General features: G+C 45.9%; 2 protein-coding genes across 2 annotated transcripts; both read right to left on the bottom strand.

Moving 5' to 3' along the window:
- Positions 1–6,697: 6,697 nt before the first annotated feature.
- Positions 6,698–7,642, bottom strand: LOC124506449 (olfactory receptor 9Q2-like). The gene has a single exon (XM_047072516.1). The coding sequence runs from the start codon at positions 7,640–7,642 to the stop codon at positions 6,698–6,700; it is 945 nt and encodes a 314-aa protein (XP_046928472.1).
- A 10,583-nt stretch (positions 7,643–18,225) lies between these two features.
- LOC124506423 (olfactory receptor 9Q1-like) lies at positions 18,226–19,146 on the bottom strand. Its single transcript, XM_047072490.1, has one exon. The coding sequence runs from the start codon at positions 19,144–19,146 to the stop codon at positions 18,226–18,228; it is 921 nt and encodes a 306-aa protein (XP_046928446.1).
- Between the last annotated feature and the right edge of the window lie 2,926 nt (positions 19,147–22,072).

Here is a 22,072-nt window from a genome sequence, read left to right as displayed (position 1 = left end):
CAAGGGCCAAACCTCGGACTTCCTTGAGGCTGAGAAAGGCTACAAACTAGGTTTTACTGCTTTTCTCCCAAATCCCACCTGTATCTACTAACCAAGACTCAGTGAAGGAATCAGGCACTCGTAGCCTGGAAACACCCCTCAGGTGACCCTTGTGCTAAAGAATCACTGAACCCCACAAACTCTGAGTTCCACTCCAGCTCTGGAATTTTTGCAAACCTGGGTGCCCACTGGTTGATGGAAATGTCTTTCAGACATCTACCTTAAGTAGCTCCCCAGAAGAACATGTTCTTTTTCTGTGTCCAAATCCTTTTTAAAAAACATTTGCAGCTCTGGAGTAAACTTTTATTCGATATTTAATCTGATTCCTCTAACAATTGAACTGTAGTGTGAAGAGATTTGGTTCTAAATCCTGGCTTTTCATGAAGTTGGGATTCACCTGCGTGATCCATAGAAATTATTTAAGCATTGAAACTTGCTTTCTTCGTCTGTCAAACTGGAGTAATCATCCGAACATCCCAAAGCTGTTTGTGAGTAAATGGACATGTATGCGAGACAACCATAGATCCTCGTATATCGTAGACACTATTAAAAAAATTCCTTGTTTTGGGAACTGTCCCAGGCTCCCAACCCCAATCTACCTTCCCGGCCAAACAAAGTTTATTCAGTGCCCAATCTAAGACTTCTCTTCTTCTCTAAACTCATAAAAGCCCAACCTCCATAAGAGAAGATACGTAATCAGCCACCCGCCCTTCTCTCTGGTGTCTCTCAAACTTTTATGCTTCATTTGATTTTTGCATTATAAATTTAAAATCCACTTGCTTCTATATGACTTACCAAACTGGCCTCCAAGTCCTTGTTCCTCAAATACCTCAAAGTCCACCCTGTTCTACCCACAACTCCAACATGAACCATAGAACCCTGCTTTCACTATTCCACCGGGACAAGGAGAGAGTCCTAGATTTATAATCAAGAGACTTGGGCTCTGCAATGAACTCACTTGTGACAAACCATGTTACCAACCTCAGTTTCTTTTTCTGTAACGTAACAATTGGTCTGATATATGCAAAGAAGGTTTTACGACAGCTTTATCATTACGCCCATTTATGTACAACGGCATGTGCACAAAGAGATGCCTAGGAAGAGTCAGCAAAATATTGAGAGTGGGTGTCTCAGATCGTGTTTTCCAAAAACAGCCAGCCACGACAATATTTCCATCTCACACGCTCTTGAAGAAGTTTGCCACTTCTTCATCAAGAGATGGAGTCAGTGTCCCTCTCCTTGAACCTGGAGGGCTTTAGGGCTGCTCTGATTAATAGAGTGCCCCACAAGTGGTGCTGCACGATTTCCAAGACTCTTAGAAAAGCCAGTATGGCCTCCACCTGGCACTTTCTCCAGATGTGTACCTCTGGAGCCCTGAATTTCCCTGTAAGAAGTCCCTCTGCTCTGAAGCCACCATGCTGGAGATTCCATGTGGCGAGGCCACAGAGAATCAGAGGCAGATGCCCAAAGAGCTCCAGCTTTTCCAGCCTTCGAATCTCGGAGTCTGCAGAAAGTGAGTGAGTGAACATTCAGCTGATCCAGTGTCAGCTCGGGCTGTCGGCACATGAGACCCCAAGTGAAAACTGCCCGTTGTGTCCCGTCAACTCCTAGAACCGCGAGAGACAACAATAAAATGACGGTCCTTGTTTTAAGTCCCTATATTTTGGGGTGGTTTGTTATACAACACTCTGTAACCAAAATAGTGATTTTGTTTCATAAAATGGAGGGATTTATATAATACTCTCTTATTGCTTTATCATTTTGCAGTGACTATTGCTTTAGGAAGAAAAATACTTTTTTATTTTAAGTAAGATAAAATGTCTTGTCCTATTACACCACCATGCTTAACCTGGTTCCAGAATCTTCTGTTCCAGAATGTTCTGTTAAACATCGATTGGGCAGATCTGTGATTTTCTCTCTTTATTCTGGTTTCATCCAACCTATATGTGATAGGATAAGAACCAGCAGGTTTAGACCCAGGCGATTTGGTTTGAATTGGTGGTCATCCATGTGGGCCAGTCCTCCATTACCTACAGCTCGGATGCTCCCCAGGAGCCTGGATCCTTTCTAAGGTGCTTCATCCTCAGTGAGTAATGGGGAAGCTGATTTGGCTAGGGACGGACTTGGATGTAAGTTGGGAGTTTACCCGACGAAGTGAATTAGGATTTAGTTTAAGACACAAAAGACAATCGATTCAGGAAATAGAGAACCGCAAACTTTTATAAAAACCTTGACAGGTTTCCATGGAGGAGAGGCATACATCTGGACCCAGATGCTTGAATTCCCTTAAAGGATCCTTGTACCTGTCATTTCAACAAACATCTATGGCAAGCCATCAATAAGCCATCAATTTACCAGGCTCTGACTCTGACCCTGGGACTAAAGGGATGAATAATTCACAGCCCGTGCCTTTCGGCGCCCTCGCAGACCAAAGCGAGAAATTGACACGAAAATAATGTTAAGAGATTTGTAAGACCGGATAAGAAAAGACAATATTTAGTCAGTAACTGATGTCGTTAGATTTAGAATACATAAAGATTTTCTGCAAAGCACTGTCAAGTGAATGTTAATGTATTTTAGTGCTTTTGTGTTAGCCATACCTGAGGAAAACCAACTTGTGGCCTGATGAATAAATTAGCAGAATTCCCTATTACCTAAGTGGGAGTAACACAAATGCAAGGGAAATGCCTAGAAAAACAAACTGGAAAAAAAAAATTCATGCATTGGCTAAACATGGCTTATAAAACCCAATGCAAAACATGCCAGCAAAGGTGCATTATTTTATTTACTAAACAAATATATTTTTTTAAATACCTAGTGAGAGCAAAAAGAAGAGGAGATAGCACCGTTGCTTGTCTGGCTTTTCCTTCATAGAGAGGGAGACAGACAATGAAGGTGTGAATAAATAAATGATGGCTGTAATATGAGCTAGCAAGAAAGCCTGGGATAAAAAGTGCACTGGGAGCAGAGAATAGACAAAGACCCAGCGTGGGATGGCTATTTGGGATGGAGAGGTGCAGGAGTTGGGGAAAGCCTTTCTTGGGTATTTGAGTAGAGAACTGAATAAGAGAGTGAGCCATGAGAAGGTCTGAGTAAACACATTCTAAGAAAAGGGGAGAGCAAGTGGAAGGATCTTGCTGCAAGAGCAGGGTGGCGCCCTCACAGAACAGGGTGGACGAGGGAGAAGGAGATGAGAAGTAAATATAGTCATGGTGGTAGTTCGGGATGCAACCTGGCTAAATCTGTCCGGCCATGGTGAAGACTTTGAATTTTATCTAAATACTCTAAGTAAGCGGTGCCTGGGTGGCTCAGTCAGTTGAGCATCCAGCTCTTGATTTTGGCTCAGGTCATGATTCCAGGGTTGTGGGATCGAGCCCCACATCGGCTCCGCACCGGGCTTGGAGACTGCTTGGGATTCTCTCTCCCTCTCTTTCTGCCCCTTTCCCCCGCTCACCCTCTCTGTCTGTCTCAAATTAAAAAAAAAAAAAAGTATAAATAAATACTCTAAGTAAGAACTAAATCCTTGGAACTGGATGAAATTACCTAAGGGTTAACTACAGAAAGAGAGAAAGACCTATGACCAAACCCTGTGTGGACTCTAACATTTAGAAATAAGGACCCAGCAAAGAAGTCAGAGGAGCAAGAACCAGGGAGGTAGGAAACCAGAATAAAGTAGTGTCAGGACTCCTGAGGAAGAGAGTGAAAATTCTTCCAGGAGAAAAGAGGGATCGACTGTTTCAAATACCACAGGAGGCCAGCTGTCAGCCCTTTGATCTTCCCTTGTGATCTGCTCGTGTCAACCCAGGCAGACATCATCCCCAGCGACCTCTTCACCGGTCCCGTGTCCTCAGAGTTCAGCCCACATGGAAACTGTCTCCTGCAGAACATGTTTTCCAGAAGATGAAAACATCTCAAATCTCTTCTTTGCTCCCATTTTCCTTCCATTGCTTATGCTACTCTCTATTCTCCTTTTAATAGAGGTATTTAGATGACTCGGAACTACAGTCTCCTTTTAAAACTGGCATATGGCTTTAGGCAATACCATCTGTGGTCTTTGTAACCAAGCAAGAATACTGAGGAGCATCTTCTACTTTTTTTGATAATACAAGCAATACTTTACTGTAATCGAGAACAGTTTATCCGAAAGATACAAGAATTATCTAACAGTCCAAAAGCAATCAATGTAATCCACCATATTAATAAGCACAAAATAAAACTATATGATCATCCTAGTGGATACAGAAAAATCTTCTCACAAAATCCAAAATCCATTCCTGATTTAAAAAAACAAAAACAAAAACAAAAAACAAAACAAAACAAAAAAACTCTTAGGGCACCTGGGTGGCTCAGTTGGTTGAGCATCTGACTTTGGCTCAGGTCACGATCTCTCGGTTCAGAAGTTCGAGCTCCACATCGGGCTTGCTGCTGTCAGTCTGTCAGCGCAGAGCCTGCTTCAGATCCACTGTCCCCTCTCTCCATCCCTCCCTGGCTTGCGCCCCCTCAAAAGTAAATAAACATTTAAAAAATTTTTTTAACTTAAAAATTAAAAAAAAAAAAAAACCTCTCAACAAACTAGGAATCAAAGGGAACTCCCATAAGCTAATAAAGGGCATCTATGAAAAACCCACACAGTGACTGATGAAAGAATAAGTTTCTTCTGATCAAGAACAGGACAGGAACGTACACTGTCATTACTTCTATTAAACATTGCATTGGAAAGGAAATAAGGCAGACAGAGAAAGACAAATACTGTATGATCTCACTTGTATGTGGAATCTAAAAAAACAAACTCCTAGAAACAGAGATCATATTTGATAGATGATAATAGATAATGGATAGATAGATCGATGATACATGGATGGATAGATAATAGATATGTAGATAGATTATAGATACATAGATACTTAGATAACAGATGGATAGATAGATAGGCAGATAGATTAAATAGATGTAGATGATAGAACAAAACAATTAAATATATATTAAATGCTATTAAATGGTAAGAAAACAATGATTGGTGTTTGGAAAGGAACCTTGAATTCTTAGGCAATCACTGAAATTGAACAGGAAAACACGAAGGCAAGGTTGGTGACTGCCTAGAGGCACCGTACTGATGAACTGCTTATTGGAGGAAGCAACTAAAACCCAGACGCTTCTGAAATGATTTGCATCTGAGACTTGGGGCCTGGGAAGGAGACAGGGGGAAATACACAGGGGGGGTGGCATTTGTGAGCAGACCTTTTCGAGTGAGAGAGGCTTGGGATCAGGTGCTCCCTGTTCTGCAACTTTCTTGCTGCAGAACTTGGACAAGTCATATCACCTCTGTGGGTCTAATATCTTCCTTTTGCAAAATGAGGTCAACCAGAATTACTTTCCACTCAAGTTGTTGGGACTAAAGTAAATCATTCGTGTAAAGCCTTTAGCCTGGTGCCTCGAATTAATTTAAGTGTGTATTTAAGCGTATATTACTTCAAGAGTTAAGTTAAAAAAATTTTTAGTGAACTCCACGTCTGCAGGTGTCTGGACCCAAGGCTAATGTCAGCCCAGAAGACACTGTTCCAGACAGTTCTAAAATGAAAAGGCCCACCGATCAGCTATGGGTCTTTCTGCCCACTGGTGCTCATTGGGCTGCAGACCCTGGGACAATCACCATAATCAAATTAATTAACGTATATTTATAGAACTTCACCCAGCACCTTCTGTTTCTCCACATGTACGGAGTTGTCGTGAGAATAAATGTGATACACACAAAACCTGGCCGAGGGTAAATGCTCAATAAGTTTTATTTCACAGTTGAGAAAGCAGACTGACAAATCCTAACTAATCTGAAGCCATACAGCTAAGAAGTGACCGCCTGGATGTTTTGATGCCAAATCCGGAGCTCCTTCTACAACACGCTTGCCTCTGTTCCTGCCACGGAAACTGATCTGTCCGGGGAACATTTGCCCGGCAGTTAATATTGGAAAAACGGGCCCCAATATACACTCTGTGCAGTTGCTTTACCCCACCCTGCAAAATGTAAGTGACTTGTGCAAAAAAACAAAACAAAAAAAAAAAAAAAACGAACAAAGACTGATAAGTCTTTGGATTTTCCAAAGATATTTACTCCACTCATCAAGTGTGTGTTGTGCCTGGAATGTACAGAATTCAACAGATGCTAGCAAATAAGACAGACATGGTCCCTGCTCTTTTTTGCCCTGGATCCTCGAAAATCTAGTCCTATAAAGTAGGTCAACCCACTTGGCAGATACAAAAAAAAAAAAAAAAACAACTGAGGACGAGGAAGTTGGAACCGAAAGGTAGACACTGGAACCAGAGATGAATATGTTTATTCGACAAATACTTGTTGGGTGCTTTTTATTTGCTAGGTGCTTGGCGAGGCACTGACCGCACAGAAGTGGATTTCACATATAAAAACACCTCCTCTCGTGTAGTTTACCTTTTAGTTTGTGAGAATTAGACAATATCACATGTGTAGCACATCAGGCATCGGATGGTGACAAGTATGACATAGAATAATAAATCTGAAAGTGGAGGTGGGAAGTTCGGGTGCAATTCGAAGTAGGGTTGTCTGGGAAAGTCTCCCCAGTTGGTGGAAGTTGAGGATAGACAAAAAGGACAGGGAAACGAAGGAATGACGTACTTGGCAAGAGTCCCTCTAGGGCCTTCCACGAGACTTTGACCTGCTCAGGGCTTTCACAGCCGCCTCCTTTACCTCCTTATTCCTCAGGCTATAGATGAAGGGGTTCAGCATGGGGGTCACCACTGTGTAGAGCACTGACACCGCTCGGTCCTCCTCCGAGGACTGGCCCGAGTTGCCTCGGAGGTACATGAAGATGAGAGTGCCGAAGAAGAGTGACACGGCCGTGAGGTGGGAGGCACACGTGGAGAAGGTCTTGGCCCGGCCCCCCGCAGAGCGGATCCTCATGATGGCCACGATGATAAACACGTAGGACACCAAGATCACCAATACACAAAGAGGCATGACAAAAATGGCAAACACAATAATGACCACTTCCTGGGTGTAGCTGTCCCCACAGGTCAGCTTTAACAGGGGAGGGAGATCACAGAAAATAAAGTCGATCTCATTGGTTCCACAGAAGGAGAGGGTGAAGGCTGTGACCGTCCGAACAAAGGCACTGGAGAAACCAGCCGTATAAGCTGCAGCCAGTAAGCCCCAGCGGGCCTTCTCGGTCATGACGGTGACATAAAGCAGGGGCCGGCACACGGCCACGTAGCGGTCATAGGCCATGATTGCCAGGAGGTAGCAGTCGATGGAAGCAAAGAAGGTGAAGAGGAAGAACTGAGCGGCACAGCGTGTGTAGGACAGAACCGCCCCGCGCTCCAGCAGCATGGCCAGCATCTGGGGGACCGTGACGGACGAGTAGCAGATGTCCACGAAGGAAAGGTGGCCAAGGAAGAAGTACATCGGGGTGTGAAGCCGGCCATCCACACGGATCAGGATGACCATTCCCGTGTTCCCCAGCAGAGTGAGGAGATAGAAACTCAAAAACACCAGGAAGAGAGGGAGCCCCCACTCGGGATGCTCTGGGAACGCAGTGAGGAAGAACTCGGTCACTACAGTGTCATTCCTCCCAGCCATCCATCCGGCGGTTTACCTGCGAGGATGGACAAGAGCCAGGTGAGGGGACCCTGAAGACACGCACAAGTCATTTCCAGCAAGAAGGCTTTAAATTGGGTGTCTGGCAGGAGGCACCGGACTTGAACAAACCTTGCAGTTTAAGTGGAAATGGACAAATACAGAGCTCACTAGAAGAGAAAACTGATGAACGCCTCTATTACACTAAGAACGGACAGCAAGTGCTTATCTGACTTTCAAGTCAGCCCTTGTATTTGCAACTCTGTCTCCAATTAGCTGTTTGATCTTATACAAGGCACTTAACCTCTCTGAACCTCAATTTCCTCCTCTGCCAGAAGGGGATCATAATATCTGCCCTACTTAAGAGATAACGTTAATGCATAGATTAAAACAGATGCAAAAGTGTACAGGAAAGCTAAAAGCACTCCACGTATATATAGTAGCTATTTAAAATCGTAAATGAATGTTTTAAGGAAGGAAAATTTATATTCTATTGAACAAAGGAGCATGAACCGAAAAAAAAAAGCATGTTAGCAATCAGCAATGGACTCTGACTGTAGGAAGGAAGATTTCTATTCTCAGTCTAAAAGCAGGCATGTTTAACAAATAGCTGTTACCCTAATTAGGGTTGGCTGCCTGGCTTATTAAGGGGTTTTCATTTGTTGCTTTTTGTAAGTACTAGCAATAACCTTGGAATCAAAACAACAAACATAAGCTCTTTTCAGCACCTAACAAAACTCCATAAGCATTGTTTGGTTGTTCACACAGTCCTGGAAAAACGCAGAGGTTTGCTCATAGACAAGCATCCAAATTAGAAAACAGAAACACTTCTGCAGTCTGGTATCTAAGCGCTGTTGGTGGGATCTCAGCTAAGGGATTTGGAATCTTTAGGGTTCTAAAGCAGGGCTGTAAAGGAGGACTTCGATCCTGTTTCATTCCCCGATGCACCAGCAGCCAGGCCAATACTGAGCTGATCCATTAGGGAAAATAACAAAGAACAGAAATTAGATCTGGAAGCCATGGGACCTGCCAATGCAGAAGAGACCTGTGTTCTGATTCATCCACACAAGATGCGTGACCCTGAGCAAGTCATTTTTCCACTCTGGACTTCAATTACCCTGTCTTCGTTCCCTTTCACTAAACAACAATACAGCATGAGTCCATAATCATAGCAACTCGGGGGCGGTGAGGTGGCTTCCAGACCTCTAGGTCTGCCCTCACTTCATGGAGCCCCTCTCTTTCTTCTCACCTTTGACAAAACAATAAATCCCTGACTCTGGAGCTTCCCGGGACTGTCTTCAGACTCGGACGGCATAGCAGGGCTAGGGCACCAGCCTCTCTCCCTGAGCTTCTGATCCACCAGTAGACCTTGGCTGACAGTGCTCCCTATATTCACTGCCCCAGCATCATGCCTGAATTGGTCCCCAAGGGGAGTCTCCAGGGAGGGGCCATTTATCTTCATGTGACTTCTAACGAGGTGTCTAATATCTTTGAGGATTTCTCTGTGATTTCAAACTCCAAAAGCCCCATCTCCTGTCCCGCCATCACTCAGCAGCATCTGACAAGGCTCGTTCCTGGTCTTGCCTCATTTCTGCCTTGTACCAAAAGGAATGTACTTTTTTGAAGTTTTCCTGTGCCTCTATTGGGAATTTTGTCAAGGGCTTTGCCCACTGCCACTCTAGGCAGCTCTGACCGTTTTTGGAAGCACAAGCCTTTGTTCCCCGATGCCAAGACATGCTGAAATTGGCGATGCTGAAATTTCGCCGTTTGGCAGAAAGAGAATTGTGCAAATGGCGAGTCACGAGGTGTGTGTGAGTCGTGAACAGACTTCTACCGGGCAAACTGAACAAATTCTTAGTGGTGATCGATCTCTCCTCCAGAGTGCTGGTTCTCAAACTGGTTCTCCTGGTGCATAAGAATGGCCCAGGGAATTTACTTAAAGCATGCATACTATCATCCTGTCTCCAGAGATTCTGATACAGTTCTTTTGTCATGGGGTGCAGACATCTACCTTAGTTTGTTTGGTTTTTTTCTTCAAGTTTATTTATTTATTTATTTTGAGAGAGAGACAGAGAGTACATGAGCAGAGGAGGGGCAGCGAGAGGGAAAGAGACAGAATCCCAAGCAGGCTCCATCCCCTCAGGGCAGAGCCTGATGCGGGGGCTCGAACCCACGAACCGTGAGATCATGACCTGAGCAGAAATCAAGAGCCAGACGCTTAATGGACTGAGCCCCCCAGGCGCCCCAACACTTTCCTTGTTAACAGGCTTCCCAGGTGGGTCCAGGGAGGAAAAGAGGTATACTGTTCTCACAAGTTTGGAAATCACTGCATGCTGTATCATCCGTGTGGAAACTCATATCGCCTAGCAGTGTATTAAACGATCTATGAGGTCCTGTAATTAAGAGGCCTTGTCACCCTTCTTAGCCCACCATTTCCCCCAAATATTTGACCACAAAGCCTCTTTTTCAGTGAAAGCAGGTTAGCATCCTGCAGAGTCAGAGTTCCCAGGGATGGGTGTGCCTGAGGCAGTACAGCTCTGAAAAAGCTCAGCAATTGACCAAATGCCAAACAGCCAAGCCATAATCATTCCAAGAAAAGGCATCTCCTGATGAGTCACCATCTCGAAATCTGGCTCCTTTAAGTCTGTGCAGACTGGCTTGCCCAAAAGCAATCGCTCCTACTGTGAAAGGGATTGGTAGGGGGTCAGGCAGGGAGTAAAATCCCTCCAGATCGTTCCCTCAGGAGCTTTTTAAAAGAAGACTTTTCCTTCAGTCGCGAAGAGGGTCCAGTGGCTGAGCATCTGTAGTTCTGCTTCAGAAACAATAGTGATTCCACCTCACTCCATCCCCACTGTGATGGCTGCTGAGACCATCAGAAGCCCACTTTCAGGAAGCTCTGGTAGAATTTTAAACCATTATCAGGTAATTATTCAGACAATTCAGTCATCATGAGGCCAGCCCCAGAAAGAAAGCAGCATGAATCTCAAAAGTTATGGACCAAAATTTCACATTTGTGAGTAGTGGAGCCTATACAGCTACAGTAAAGGGAATTTAGAGGTTTGTTTCTAGAACTACCGATTTGACCGACATTTGTTTCCCGATCTAGAGATTCAGGGCATGGCAGTGGCTAAGCCAACATGTGATAGGGATATCCAATAGAATAATAGCAAAGACCACGTAAGCTGTTTCCTATATGCCAGTTGACTCTTCTACGATGATAGAGGATGACAGATGATGATGCTCATGCTGATAGATGATAGATAGATAGATAGATAGATGTATTAGTTAATTGAATCCACAAAATAACCTCATGAGTTAGGTACTATTATTGGCCCCATTTTAAGGGGATGAGAACATGTAGGCACAGACAGTTGGAGTGGATTACCAATGGTGCCAAAGTGAGGGGCAGAGCTAGGATTTGAGCCTGAGCACCCTGGCTCCAGAATGCACACGATGAACTCCTGTACTCTATTGCAAACCCTCGTGCAGATGTCTCTAGACCCCTATATTTGGGAATAGTTGGCGAGTTCCGCCTTCTACATCTCTGCTTTCTTTCTAACCTTTTAAAAAGAAGGGACAGGGCTTGGAGATGGGACCTACATTGCAGAGTGAGGAGACTGTGGTAGAAAATTCTTGGGGTACTTGTCCAGGCCGTTGCTCCTTCTAAAAGGTATTACTCAACAGCCACGGAGGAAGGATGGACTCAGCATCGCCCTCAGCCCCCTCTGGCCTCACCCTTGTAAGCACAGATCATTGGAGAAGGAGAAAGCTCAACCTGAGTTGATTGCCAGGGTTAACCCTCTCTTCTTCCAAAAGGCTCTTTTCTTGAACTAAAGTGGATATCTGTTCCTTGTAGCCAAGGAGTCCTGCCCCGTAGTCTGGAGGAAGCATTAGGAAGGACAGTAGGTGTTGGTGTAAGGAGGATATATCCTCAGCTCTCACCCTGGGATCCATCTCTGTTATCATCCCCCATCCATACGTGGATGGATCTCATGCCGGTTCAAGGTTGAGGACTGTCTAGGGCCCTTAAATTGGCTTTGGAAGCATTTATCCTGATGTTACAGTTCATCATTGGTGTCCCAATCCTCCCTTTACATATTACAGAACTGCCGGATTTTTAGAGGCGCCCATAAGATGCTAGAACTACAGGGGACATCAGAAGCCAAATGACTTCTTTCCAATTCACAGGCAAACAGGCTGTAGTCCCCAAATAGGAAGACAGTCAGTGGTTGGATCAGTTCACTTGATTCCCAATCCATAATTTAAGGCCAAACGGGTTAACTGGCACCTTACCCAGTGGCCCCTTACTCCCCCCAAATACAGAGGAGGCCCCAAACAGAAGATGACCAGATAATCAAGTGAATGCTTCTTGATTCAGTTCTAATTCTTAAAAATGCGTATCCGCCCTTTCTCCCCGCCAAATTCTGTCAGGGGTTTGCAGCCTGAGACAAGCTTCTTCCACTGTTTCCTTTATAAGTTGTCTTGAAGTTTTCTTAGAGCTTCTATATCTGAACTTCCCCAAATGATGGAGCCAGAGGACTTTAGGGATCCAGTCCAGCTCCTCACAAGTGTGGAGAATGAAATCCTAAAACGGGAATACGTCCAGTCTCTGGGGCTTCTTGATGAGGTCTTCTTAGTCATGGGGGAAAAAGCCCGGCACCCAACGTGACTGGAACACACAGATGAATTCACCCCAAGACTCTCAAAACCTCAGGAAATGCAGGGAAGGGTGCAGCCAGAACTTAGGGACAACTGGGTCTGGTAACGCTCATGACATCAGGAATTTTTCTATGGTCCATGACTGTCTGTGAATATCAGCTTTGGTCTTTCCACAAAGTAGAAAAACAAATGGCCTCTGGTTGTGTCCACACCTCACATGCCCCAGCCTTCCCACCACAAAAAAAGATGAAAATCACCTTTTCTCGTGCCAAGTTAAAAGAAAAATTCCAAGAAAGGTCTCGGAGGTCATATGGCCAAGGGACAAGGCGCCTACCTCAGGGCCAGTCGGTGGAGCCCAGAAAGATGTGGAAATGCCCATGTGAACTCAGGGCCAGATTCCCAGACGAGAAGGGATGCTAGTTTGGGAACACGAAAGAAGAGATTTTTACCACACTAAGATCAGGAGAACCCGAGAAATTCCTGCGGCCCCTGGACTTCGGGGGATCCCTCAGAGGTGGTGACCAAGCAGTGACTGGGGGAAGCAAGAGGCGGCACAGCTGGAAGCAGATGTGTCCAGCGCTGGTGTATAAGCCTTCAGGTTTCCCTCCTGCCTGCAGATGTAACTGCCATCAACGAGGCATTGGAAAGACAAGTTCTGTTTGGGAACGTCTTTAAGCTTTATGGCCGACCACCTATGAGAAGTAGGGGAGATGGTTCACTTTCAGAAATACCAAATGAAAGCTGTGCTGTCTAGTTAACAGCAAGTTTGCAACCTACTGGAAATATGGATGAACCACCCTCCCCCCAACAATGGAGTCCCGGGGTGCCTGGGTGGCTCAGTGGGTTGAGCATCCGACTTCAGCTCAGGCCATGATCTCACGGTTCATGAGTTCGAGCCCCGTGTCAGGCTCTGTGCTGACAGCTCAGAGCCTGGAACCTGCTTCGGATTCTTTGCCTCCCTCTTCCTCTGCTCCTCCCCCACCCCTTCTCTGTCTCTCAAAAAAAAATAAGTGTTAAAAAAAACTTTTTTTTAAAACCAAAAAACAAACAAACAAACAAAAAACAATGGAGTACCGAACCCTTAGACACTTCACTTCCTGGTTCTTCTTCCCCTCTCCGTTTCTCTGGCTTATTTTCATGGGCTTTGCAATGAGCATGAGCCAAAGAGCAAAGGGAAGAAGGACTGAAAGTCTCTGCGTCACCTCAGGGAATGTACATTTGTTCCAATGGGCATAGGCAACGTCCAGGTAAGGCTGTAACTTCTGTAGTACTCAGCCAATGAGGAAATGGGGGTGGGACTCCATGCTAGGAGATAAATTGTCTGCTGTAACTGCCCCCGGTGTGCCTGTCCATCAGACATCTGCTCTCACAGGAATGTTGATTAAAGCCTCACTCCACTGTACTCTGAGTTTCCGTGTCCCTCCTTCGATTGGATTGGTGGACTCATTTCTCACACCATGTAAGCTTTATGCCTGACCACCTATGAGAAGGGAGATGATTCACTTTCAGAAATACCAGATGAAAAAGTGTTCAGAGTTCATCTCAGGCCACTCCAGCTTCCTTGACCTAAGCACTCATTCCTGTACTTCTCTGTCACCTAGACTTGGGCGCTCATTTGTCCTAACCCAGGCTGGACAAAGTGGCTGGCAACGCATAATGTGGGTCCTCTTCTCAAACAATTTACACTTCCACAGAGTTAAAGCCCAGTCATATAGAATGCCAGACCACAAAGGGGCTCTTAGAATTCTCTTATTCTAGCCTTTCCCCAGGTTTTCAGGTGGAGAAACTTGAGGTACAGAATTGGGAATTCCCTTAAGGAAGGACATGCCACTGGTTAGTGTCAGTCACCACCCAGCCTTCTTTCCATCACCCAAAAGTCCCCAGAAAAGAAAGCCACACAAGGTGATTTCCAGCAAAGGAACTGAAAGCAAAGAAAGGGGTTTTGAGAGGGAATCGGGCCCCTTTTTGACACCTCACAAGTCACGCCTTATCGCTCCTGTCCTACCTGCCTCTGGAAGAGCTGTGGCCTTTCTTCCCCCACCTCCTGGACTGGGAAGTGTGGTCCCCAGGACTCCCCTTTCGGGGCTGGGGCAAAAAATGTGAGGAGCATGTCCAGAACCCAGCAGAGAGGCCCTAATACCAATAAGTCCATTCTTTGATAGCTCCTGGAGGACCTGGCTTACAGTATTAGAGTTCTCCCTGGAGGAAACTACCTGAGAAGGGTGAGGGGGAGCAGCTAGCTGAGTGCCAGGCATGAGACCAGGAACGTTTGGGTAGGGTCTTATACTCACTACCCACTTCTTGAGTTGGATACCCAAGGTTATCTGCCCAGAAGACCTTTTCTTAATTCTCCTTTTAGGTATTACAGCCACATTCAAGACTGTCCCACAGATGGCGTTTTCTGGTCTAAATAGCCTAGTGTTCCCTATGCATATTTTAACGATTAATCCTCAACTATGTATTTTCTATTAAAATGGGACTTTTAAAATTAAAATAACTAGGAGCGCTTGGGTGGCTCCGTTGGTTAAGGGGCTGACTTCGGCTCAGGTCACGGTCTCGTGGTTCATGAGTTCGAGCCCCGCATCGGGATCTCTGCTGACAGCTCAGAACCCGGAGCCTGCTTCAGATTCTGTGTCTCCCTCTCTCTGGCCCTCCCCCGCTCCTGCTTTCTCTCTTTCTCGCAAAGAATAAACAAACATTAAAAAAAATTAAATAATAAAAAGAATCACAATTTGCTTTATTTTAATGACTTCCACACAAGATATAGCAAGATGTAAGGAAATACTGACACCTATTTACAACCAGGTAACCTTCATATTATCAACTATTCTTTAAAAATACTTAATTTGAGGTGCCTGGGTGGCTCAGTTAGTTAAGCGTCCAACTCTTGGTTTCGATCCAGGTTATAATCTCAAGGTTTCATGAGTTCGAGCCCTGCATTGGGCTCTGCGCAGTCAGCACAGAGCCTGCTTGGGATTCTCTCTCTCACCCTCTCTGTCTTCTCTTCCCTCACTTGTGTTGTCTCTGTATCTCTCAAAATACATAAATAAAACTTAAAAAGATTTTTTTTAATATGTAATTTGGGATACCAGGTGGCTCAGCTGGTTAAGCATCCGACTCTTGATTTCGGCTCAGGTCATGATCTCACGGTTCATGAGATCGAGCCCCACATTGGGCTCTGTACTGACAGTGTGGAGCCTGCTTGGGATTCTCTCTTTCCCTCTGTCTCTCCCCCTCCCTTGCACACACATGCACTCTCTCTCTCTCTCTCTCTCAAAATAAATAAATGAACTTAAAAAAAAACTAATTTAACCATGTCTGCCCTTCCATACGTAAGTGGATACCTTAGGACATTTTTCTTAACTTTCCCTGAACTCTCTCTATAGAGGAAAAGTCCCATATACAACACTGGGGCTCTGTGGCCACTAGTCCCTAGAGACAGCTCAGTTGGCCCCTTCTTCTTAAACAGCAGCCTTAACTGCCTGCTTAGAATCTCATCAGAAAGAGCATAAGTTGTCTCCTTATATCTAGCAGCTCATTCTCTTAGCAGTTCCTTTCAATTCATGGTGTGCTTCCTGCCTTCTGGAAGATTCCAAGAGAGCAAACAGCTCTTTGGTGCACTGCTCTCACTCACACAGACCCAATGGTGTCTCTTCAATCAGGAGGTAACTTCACATGACCAATCGGAGATTTCTAGCTCCTTTCTTAACTTTTGCCTTTTGCCACTACCTGTAACACAGTCAACATGGGAGCTATTTATTAACTGTCCGTCTTTTGGAGCTATGCATTTTCAACCTGGGTTTTAAGAACCAGACAAGCCACTATTGAATGGATCTAGTATTTCTTATGATGATTATAATATGCATTTTCAATCATCCTGTCTTCTAGAAATACACATAATGTCTTTGGAGATTTTAATGTGTTTTATTTTACTGTAGGTGAGCTTAAATTTAGTATCCTTTGTACTCGTTCTCCCTGAATCTTTGACCGGTCCTCCAGCTGCTTCTTCCAATTTAAAATCCCATTACTGGTATTCTTCACCTTTCAAAATTTCACGTTGCCCCACTTTACTTTTACGAAAGACCTGTATTCGCACCTGCTTTTGCTACCTAAAAGACATCCAAAGCGGATCTTCACGTTTACAAAAAAAAAAAAAAATGACAAAAGGTGACAATAGCGTTCAGCATGCACCTCGAACATGGAGAGTGGCCCTGCCATGATCCCTCCCCAGGAACCACACTCAGCCTCTCAGCATCAAGCCGCCACAGCTCCGAACAATGTCTGTGAGCATCTGTGCTTTGTCTCGATTTATTTTGTGCATCTGTTAGCAAGATGTGTCCTAAGGTATCAGAAAAGCCCAAGAGAGGTTATTTTGGGCTTGCTGAGAATGCTGAAAAATTTTTTCCGTATAAATTAATGGTAATTTTTTTCTTTGCTTTATGTTGTTTTGGCTTAAGAAAGATTTCATAGGAAGCCTCTACTCTCGGATAGCAGGGCAAAGCCGTACTGCAATTCCGGGGGTGACACAGCATTCTGGAATCATGCCCTGTTTGTAAGATACTGTCAGCTTCCCTCTTCTCTCCCACGATGGTTTACATCATTCGTACACCTGGGATCTTGGTTTTTATTTAATCCAAGGGACAGGGAGAAAATAATTTTAATTCCAGGAATAAAGATCACATAAAAACAGAAAATGAAGGGTTGGGTGGCCTGTTCCCTTCTAGTGCCTTGCATTTGACTGAGACACCTGTAAGTTAGAGAAGTGAGGATCAAGAACCAACAGACTCTGGAAGTCTTCGGACCCAGGTTGAGCTGCTGCAGACACAGCGACCTAGTATGGGAGAACCTTCTTGCCCACCTGTGTATGGAATACAGCAAGGCTCTGCCTCCCTGAGGTCAAAAACTGTAAGAACATAGGGGGCGCCTGGGTGGCTCAGTGGGTTGAGCGTCCAATCTCGCGGTCTGTGAGTTTGAGCCCCACGTCGGGCTCTGTGCTGACAGGTCAGAGCCTGGAGCCTGCTGCGGATTCTGGGTCTCCCTCTCTCTCTCTGCCCCTCCCCCACTCATGCTCTGTCTCTCTCTCTCTCTCTCTCTCTCTCTGTCAAAAATAAACAAACATTAAAAAAATTTTTTTTAAACTGTAAGAACATAGAGTAGACATCAATGATACAGACACAGCAGATACTATTACGGGAAGTGGGAGGGATATCAATTCACAAGTGGGTTCTCAGCACACATTGTGATGTGTGAGGGCTAGAACAGGCAGGGAGGAAGGAAGAATGGGATATGTTTCCAGTCAAGAGGAAGGGGACAGGCATGTTATGGTGGGCATTTTCCAGTGATTCCTGCGAGGCACCTCTGTGAACTTTTAGAGTGTGAAGAATACTTTGAGGGGGTCGGCTTTATTAATTAGACCACTGAACTATGACCTTCATGTAATCATTAGCAATAAGTGTAATCTCAATGTTGAATCCTAACTGAGGACGTAATTCTAAAGTGTTACGGGAGTGACGAGTTCTGATACTGACGGCGGCATCTCACTTCCAAATGCATCAGAAAATAAGGTGGGTCGAAGGATGACTTGATCGATGGGTAAATGAACAGATTATACATATATATGTGTATATATTATACATATACATATATATATGATAAAGCAAAAATAACAAAATATTAGCGATAGCAGAATCTAAGTATTGGACATAAGGAGTTCACTGTACATTATTTTCAACATCTCTGCGTGATAGAAACTTTTCGTAGAAAAGTTTGCAAAAACTCATTTTGTTTCATAGTCACAGACCTGTGACATGGGTCACGTGTGGATGATGCACAGTGAGCGTGCTGGGAATGAGTGTCTAGAATGCTGGGGCTGTTGAAGAGGTACTTCTCAGGACTTTCCAAGTGGGAAATGGTCAGGACCACTCAGCTCATTCAAGAACTTTCCTCAGGGCTTCCTTCACCTCCTGGTTCCTCAGGCTATAGATGAGGGGGTTCAGCATGGGGATCACTGTTGTGTAAAACACAGCCACCACCCGATCTTCCTGCAAGGAGTGGCCAGAGTTGTCTCTCAGGTACATGAAAATGAGAGTGCCGAAGAAGAGTGACACGGCCGTGAGGTGGGAGGCACACGTGGAGAAGGTCTTGGCCCGGCCCCCCGCGGAGGGGATCCTCATGATGGCCACGATGATGAACAGGTAGGACACCAAGATGGCCGCCATGCAGGCAGGGATGACAAATATCGCAAACACAATAATGACCACCTCCTGGGTGTAGCTGTCCCCACAGGTCAGCTTTAACAGGGGAGGGAGATCACAGAAAATAAAGTCGATCTCATTGGTTCCACAGAAGGAGAGGGTGAAAGCCGAGACTGTCCTCACGGAGGCACTGAAGAGACCAGCACCGTAAGCCCCAGCCACAAAACCCAGACGGGCCTTCTGCGTCATGACGGTGACATAAAGCAGGGGCCGGCACACGGCCACGTAGCGGTCATAGGCCATGATTGCCAGGAGGTAGCAGTCGATGGAGCCAAAGAAGGTGAAGAGGAAGAACTGAGCGGCACAGCGTGTGTAGGACAGAACCGCCCCGCGCTCCAGCAGCACGGCCAGCATCTGGGGGACCGTGACGGACGAGTAGCAGATGTCCATGAAAGAGAGGTGACTCAGGAGGAAGTACATCGGGGTGTGGAGCCGGCCATCCACGCGGATCAGGATGACCATTCCTGCGTTCCCCAGCAAGGTGATGACATAGATCAACAGAAAGAGGAGGAAGAGAGGGAGAGCCTGTTCAGGACAGTCAGTGAACGCAGTAAGGAGGAACTGGGTCGTGGAGGTGAGGTTCTTCTCTGCCATGACACCAGAGGTGCCTGAGAGCGCTAGGATGAGAAGCCAGGTAGGAAGCTGTAAACAGGACTGAACCGTATTTCTAGCTTAAGTCCACGTACTTGGACAAAACACAGCAGGTGCCGTGTGAGCTTCAGAGGTGACTGTTCTCAGCCCCTCCCTTCAAGGGAGCGCAGAGAAACAAGAACCATCTTCTATGTCCAGGAAGCCAGTGCAGGCGAACATCGCGGAATAGGATTACACATTCCCCCGCCTTTCTCACAAGTTAGCTGCGTGAGCCCCCGCGAGTCAAATAACCCTTCTGAACCAAAATTCCCCTGTCACTCCGGGAGGGGTTGGTCCACGGGGTCCTGCCCACCACGGGAATGTCTGTCTCAGGACTCTGTCTCTTTCTCTGCAAGATCACACACAGCTCCTCCCTTACCTCAAACACTTGTCATCACTCGCCTGCATCAAAACAACAGCTGTCACTGACAGTTCTCCCCGGCTTCAGAAGTACTTCTTGCCAATTCTTGCTCTTTGTAATATGTCTAAGGCTTTAATCTGATCGTGCCTAACTCCGCTGTTAGAATCCAGCCATGGCGTCCCGTCTAGGATAGGATATTTTGCAGACGTCTCAACATGTCGGGGAGAGCCCGCCATGGGGTCCCCCCCTCCCTACTTCTCCGTGTCCCTTGCTTTCTTCTCGCTCTTCACACCCTCAGCCACCGTCCCCCATCACACATCTCTCCAGCCACACGGGATCATTTGCACACCTTCTCTAATCCCCATGCTTTCTCTCATTTCTGTGCCTTCCACGGGCCACCCCTTCTGGCAAAGCACCTTGTCTTTCCCATCCCCATGGGGCAGGTTGTACTTCTCATGGAAAAGTCTCTCTTGAGTCTGTCTTCCCTGGCAAGGATATGTGCCCTTGGAGCTCAGCACGTAGGAAAGGTTTAATATGTCTTCATGGAATGAAGACAGTGACTAAATAAGGTACGGAGCACTTTGCAGAGGGAAAGGTGCTGTGCAAATGTTCCAGGGATTATTTTTATTTTCTGTGAGTGTTTAAAAGCAAAAAAAAAAAAAAAAAAAGTCTGAAGTCTTAGAAGTCATTAAAATCAATCAACATTCACAAAGATCGGAAGCCATGCATAGGTTTCCCCTTCCGTTCTCAACCCAACAAGGTGCTTCCTTAACAGAAAGCCGCTGCCTTAATTAGAGCCTCTTTGTTTACCAACAAGAGATTTCATTAAGAAGGGATATTGTCTTTAATCATAGAAACGCATAGCTAGAAACTATTCTCAGTGATTTAGGTGTTAATTTACCTAATCCCCACAACCACTTTAGAAGGCAGGAACTTTTATTATCCTCGTTTTACAGATGAGGAAACGGAGACAGAAAGAGCGGACGTCACACACCGAAGACTGAACTGCCAGTAAGAGGGACTGTCATTAGGAATAAAACTGCATGGGGCGCCTGGGTGGCTCAGTCGGGTAAGCATCTGACACCTGATTTTGGCTCAGGTCATGATCTCACAGTTTGTGAGATCGCGTCCCGCGTCAGGCTTTGCGCTGGCAGCACGGAGCCCGCTTGGGATTCTCCCTCTCTCTCTGCCCCTCCCCTGCTTGCGTTCTCTCACTCTCTAAAGAAGTAAATAAACTTAAAAAAAAAAAAAAAGGAACAAAACTGCACACAGAAGCTATTACCGGAGTTTGCATGAATTGTGTGTCTACTCCTACAGCCCAATAGAACACGCACGGACACCTGCCTTGCAGTCGACTCCTCTCTGAAGGCTGAGGGGGACTTTTGTGCAAAGGGACAGAAAGTCCTCTGGCAGAGTTGCGGTGCAGCAGGATCAAGTAGATATTTGATCATCTTTATTTTTTTTTTAACATTTATTTTATTTTTGAGACAGAGAGACACAGAGCATGAACGGGGCAGGGGCAGAGAGAGAGGGAGACACAGAATCGGAAACAGGCTCCAGGCTCTGAGCCATCAGCCCAGAGCCCGACGCGGGGCTCGAACTCACGGACCGCGAGATCGTGACCTGGCTGAAGTCGGACGCTTAACCGACTGCGCCACCCAGGCGCCCCTGATCATCTTTAAAGCATTAGACCTTGGCAGCTAGTTGGACTGATACATCGGGGGGAAATTATAAATAAAAGAAATTGGATCTGGGGATCTGAATTGACCATGCACTGGATCCATTTTCTCCCCTGAATCCCACTCCACCTTCACCTGGCCAGCCCGCCTCTCTCTGTGTCCTACAAGGTCATTTGTCTTCCACGGCTTGAAGTGTCCTAGGGGTGCAAGGGAAAAACCACCGCTCTGGGAGCAGGAGGTCTGGGTGGGTGGTTCCTGCCCTCCTACATCTGTTCAGCTACGATGATACAGTTACTTACCCTCTTAGGGCCTCAGTGTCCTTCCCCCTCCCCCTACACTCCCCTCACACACGAAAAATAGTGAATCAACATGGAAACAATAACATCAGAGCTGCCTGAGTGTCAGTGCCCTCACGTATCATCTCCAAGCACCTCTCAAGCTCTGGTCTGTCAAGCACTCTCTTCTCTCTGCGCTCAACCTTTCTGTCTCCTTGATCTGGGAAATGTGGCTAAAATGCACACCTCACCCTGGTTTTTGTTCAGTTGTGGGCTGGGATAGCCGAGGCTGGAGCTCAGCCTCTTCTCGTGGGTTCCTGGCTCCAACTCACCCGCCTTTAGGAGAAGACACTAAGTATAAAAGCTCCAAGTCCCCAGTCGGTGGCTAAAGTGATCTCTAAGGAAAGGCAATTATTGTTCATGTGGATTTATAACAGGGCACCTGGTCCCAGTCCCAGCTCCCAGAGCCCTGTGACTCGCCCACTGGGTGTGGGCTAAAAGCCCTGAACCCCAGTTCTGCAAAGTCCCCTGCGGAGCGAGATGTCTCTGGCTTTAACTTCTTCAGTCAGAACGAT

Source organism: Lynx rufus, unplaced genomic scaffold, assembly GCF_022079265.1.
Source record: "Lynx rufus isolate CCGP_SWC_20201006 ecotype Redwood Valley unplaced genomic scaffold, mLynRuf1.p SCAF_9, whole genome shotgun sequence".
NCBI classification, from domain to species: domain Eukaryota; kingdom Metazoa; phylum Chordata; class Mammalia; order Carnivora; family Felidae; genus Lynx; species Lynx rufus.
This window is presented reverse-complemented; position numbering and strand designations above follow the sequence as displayed.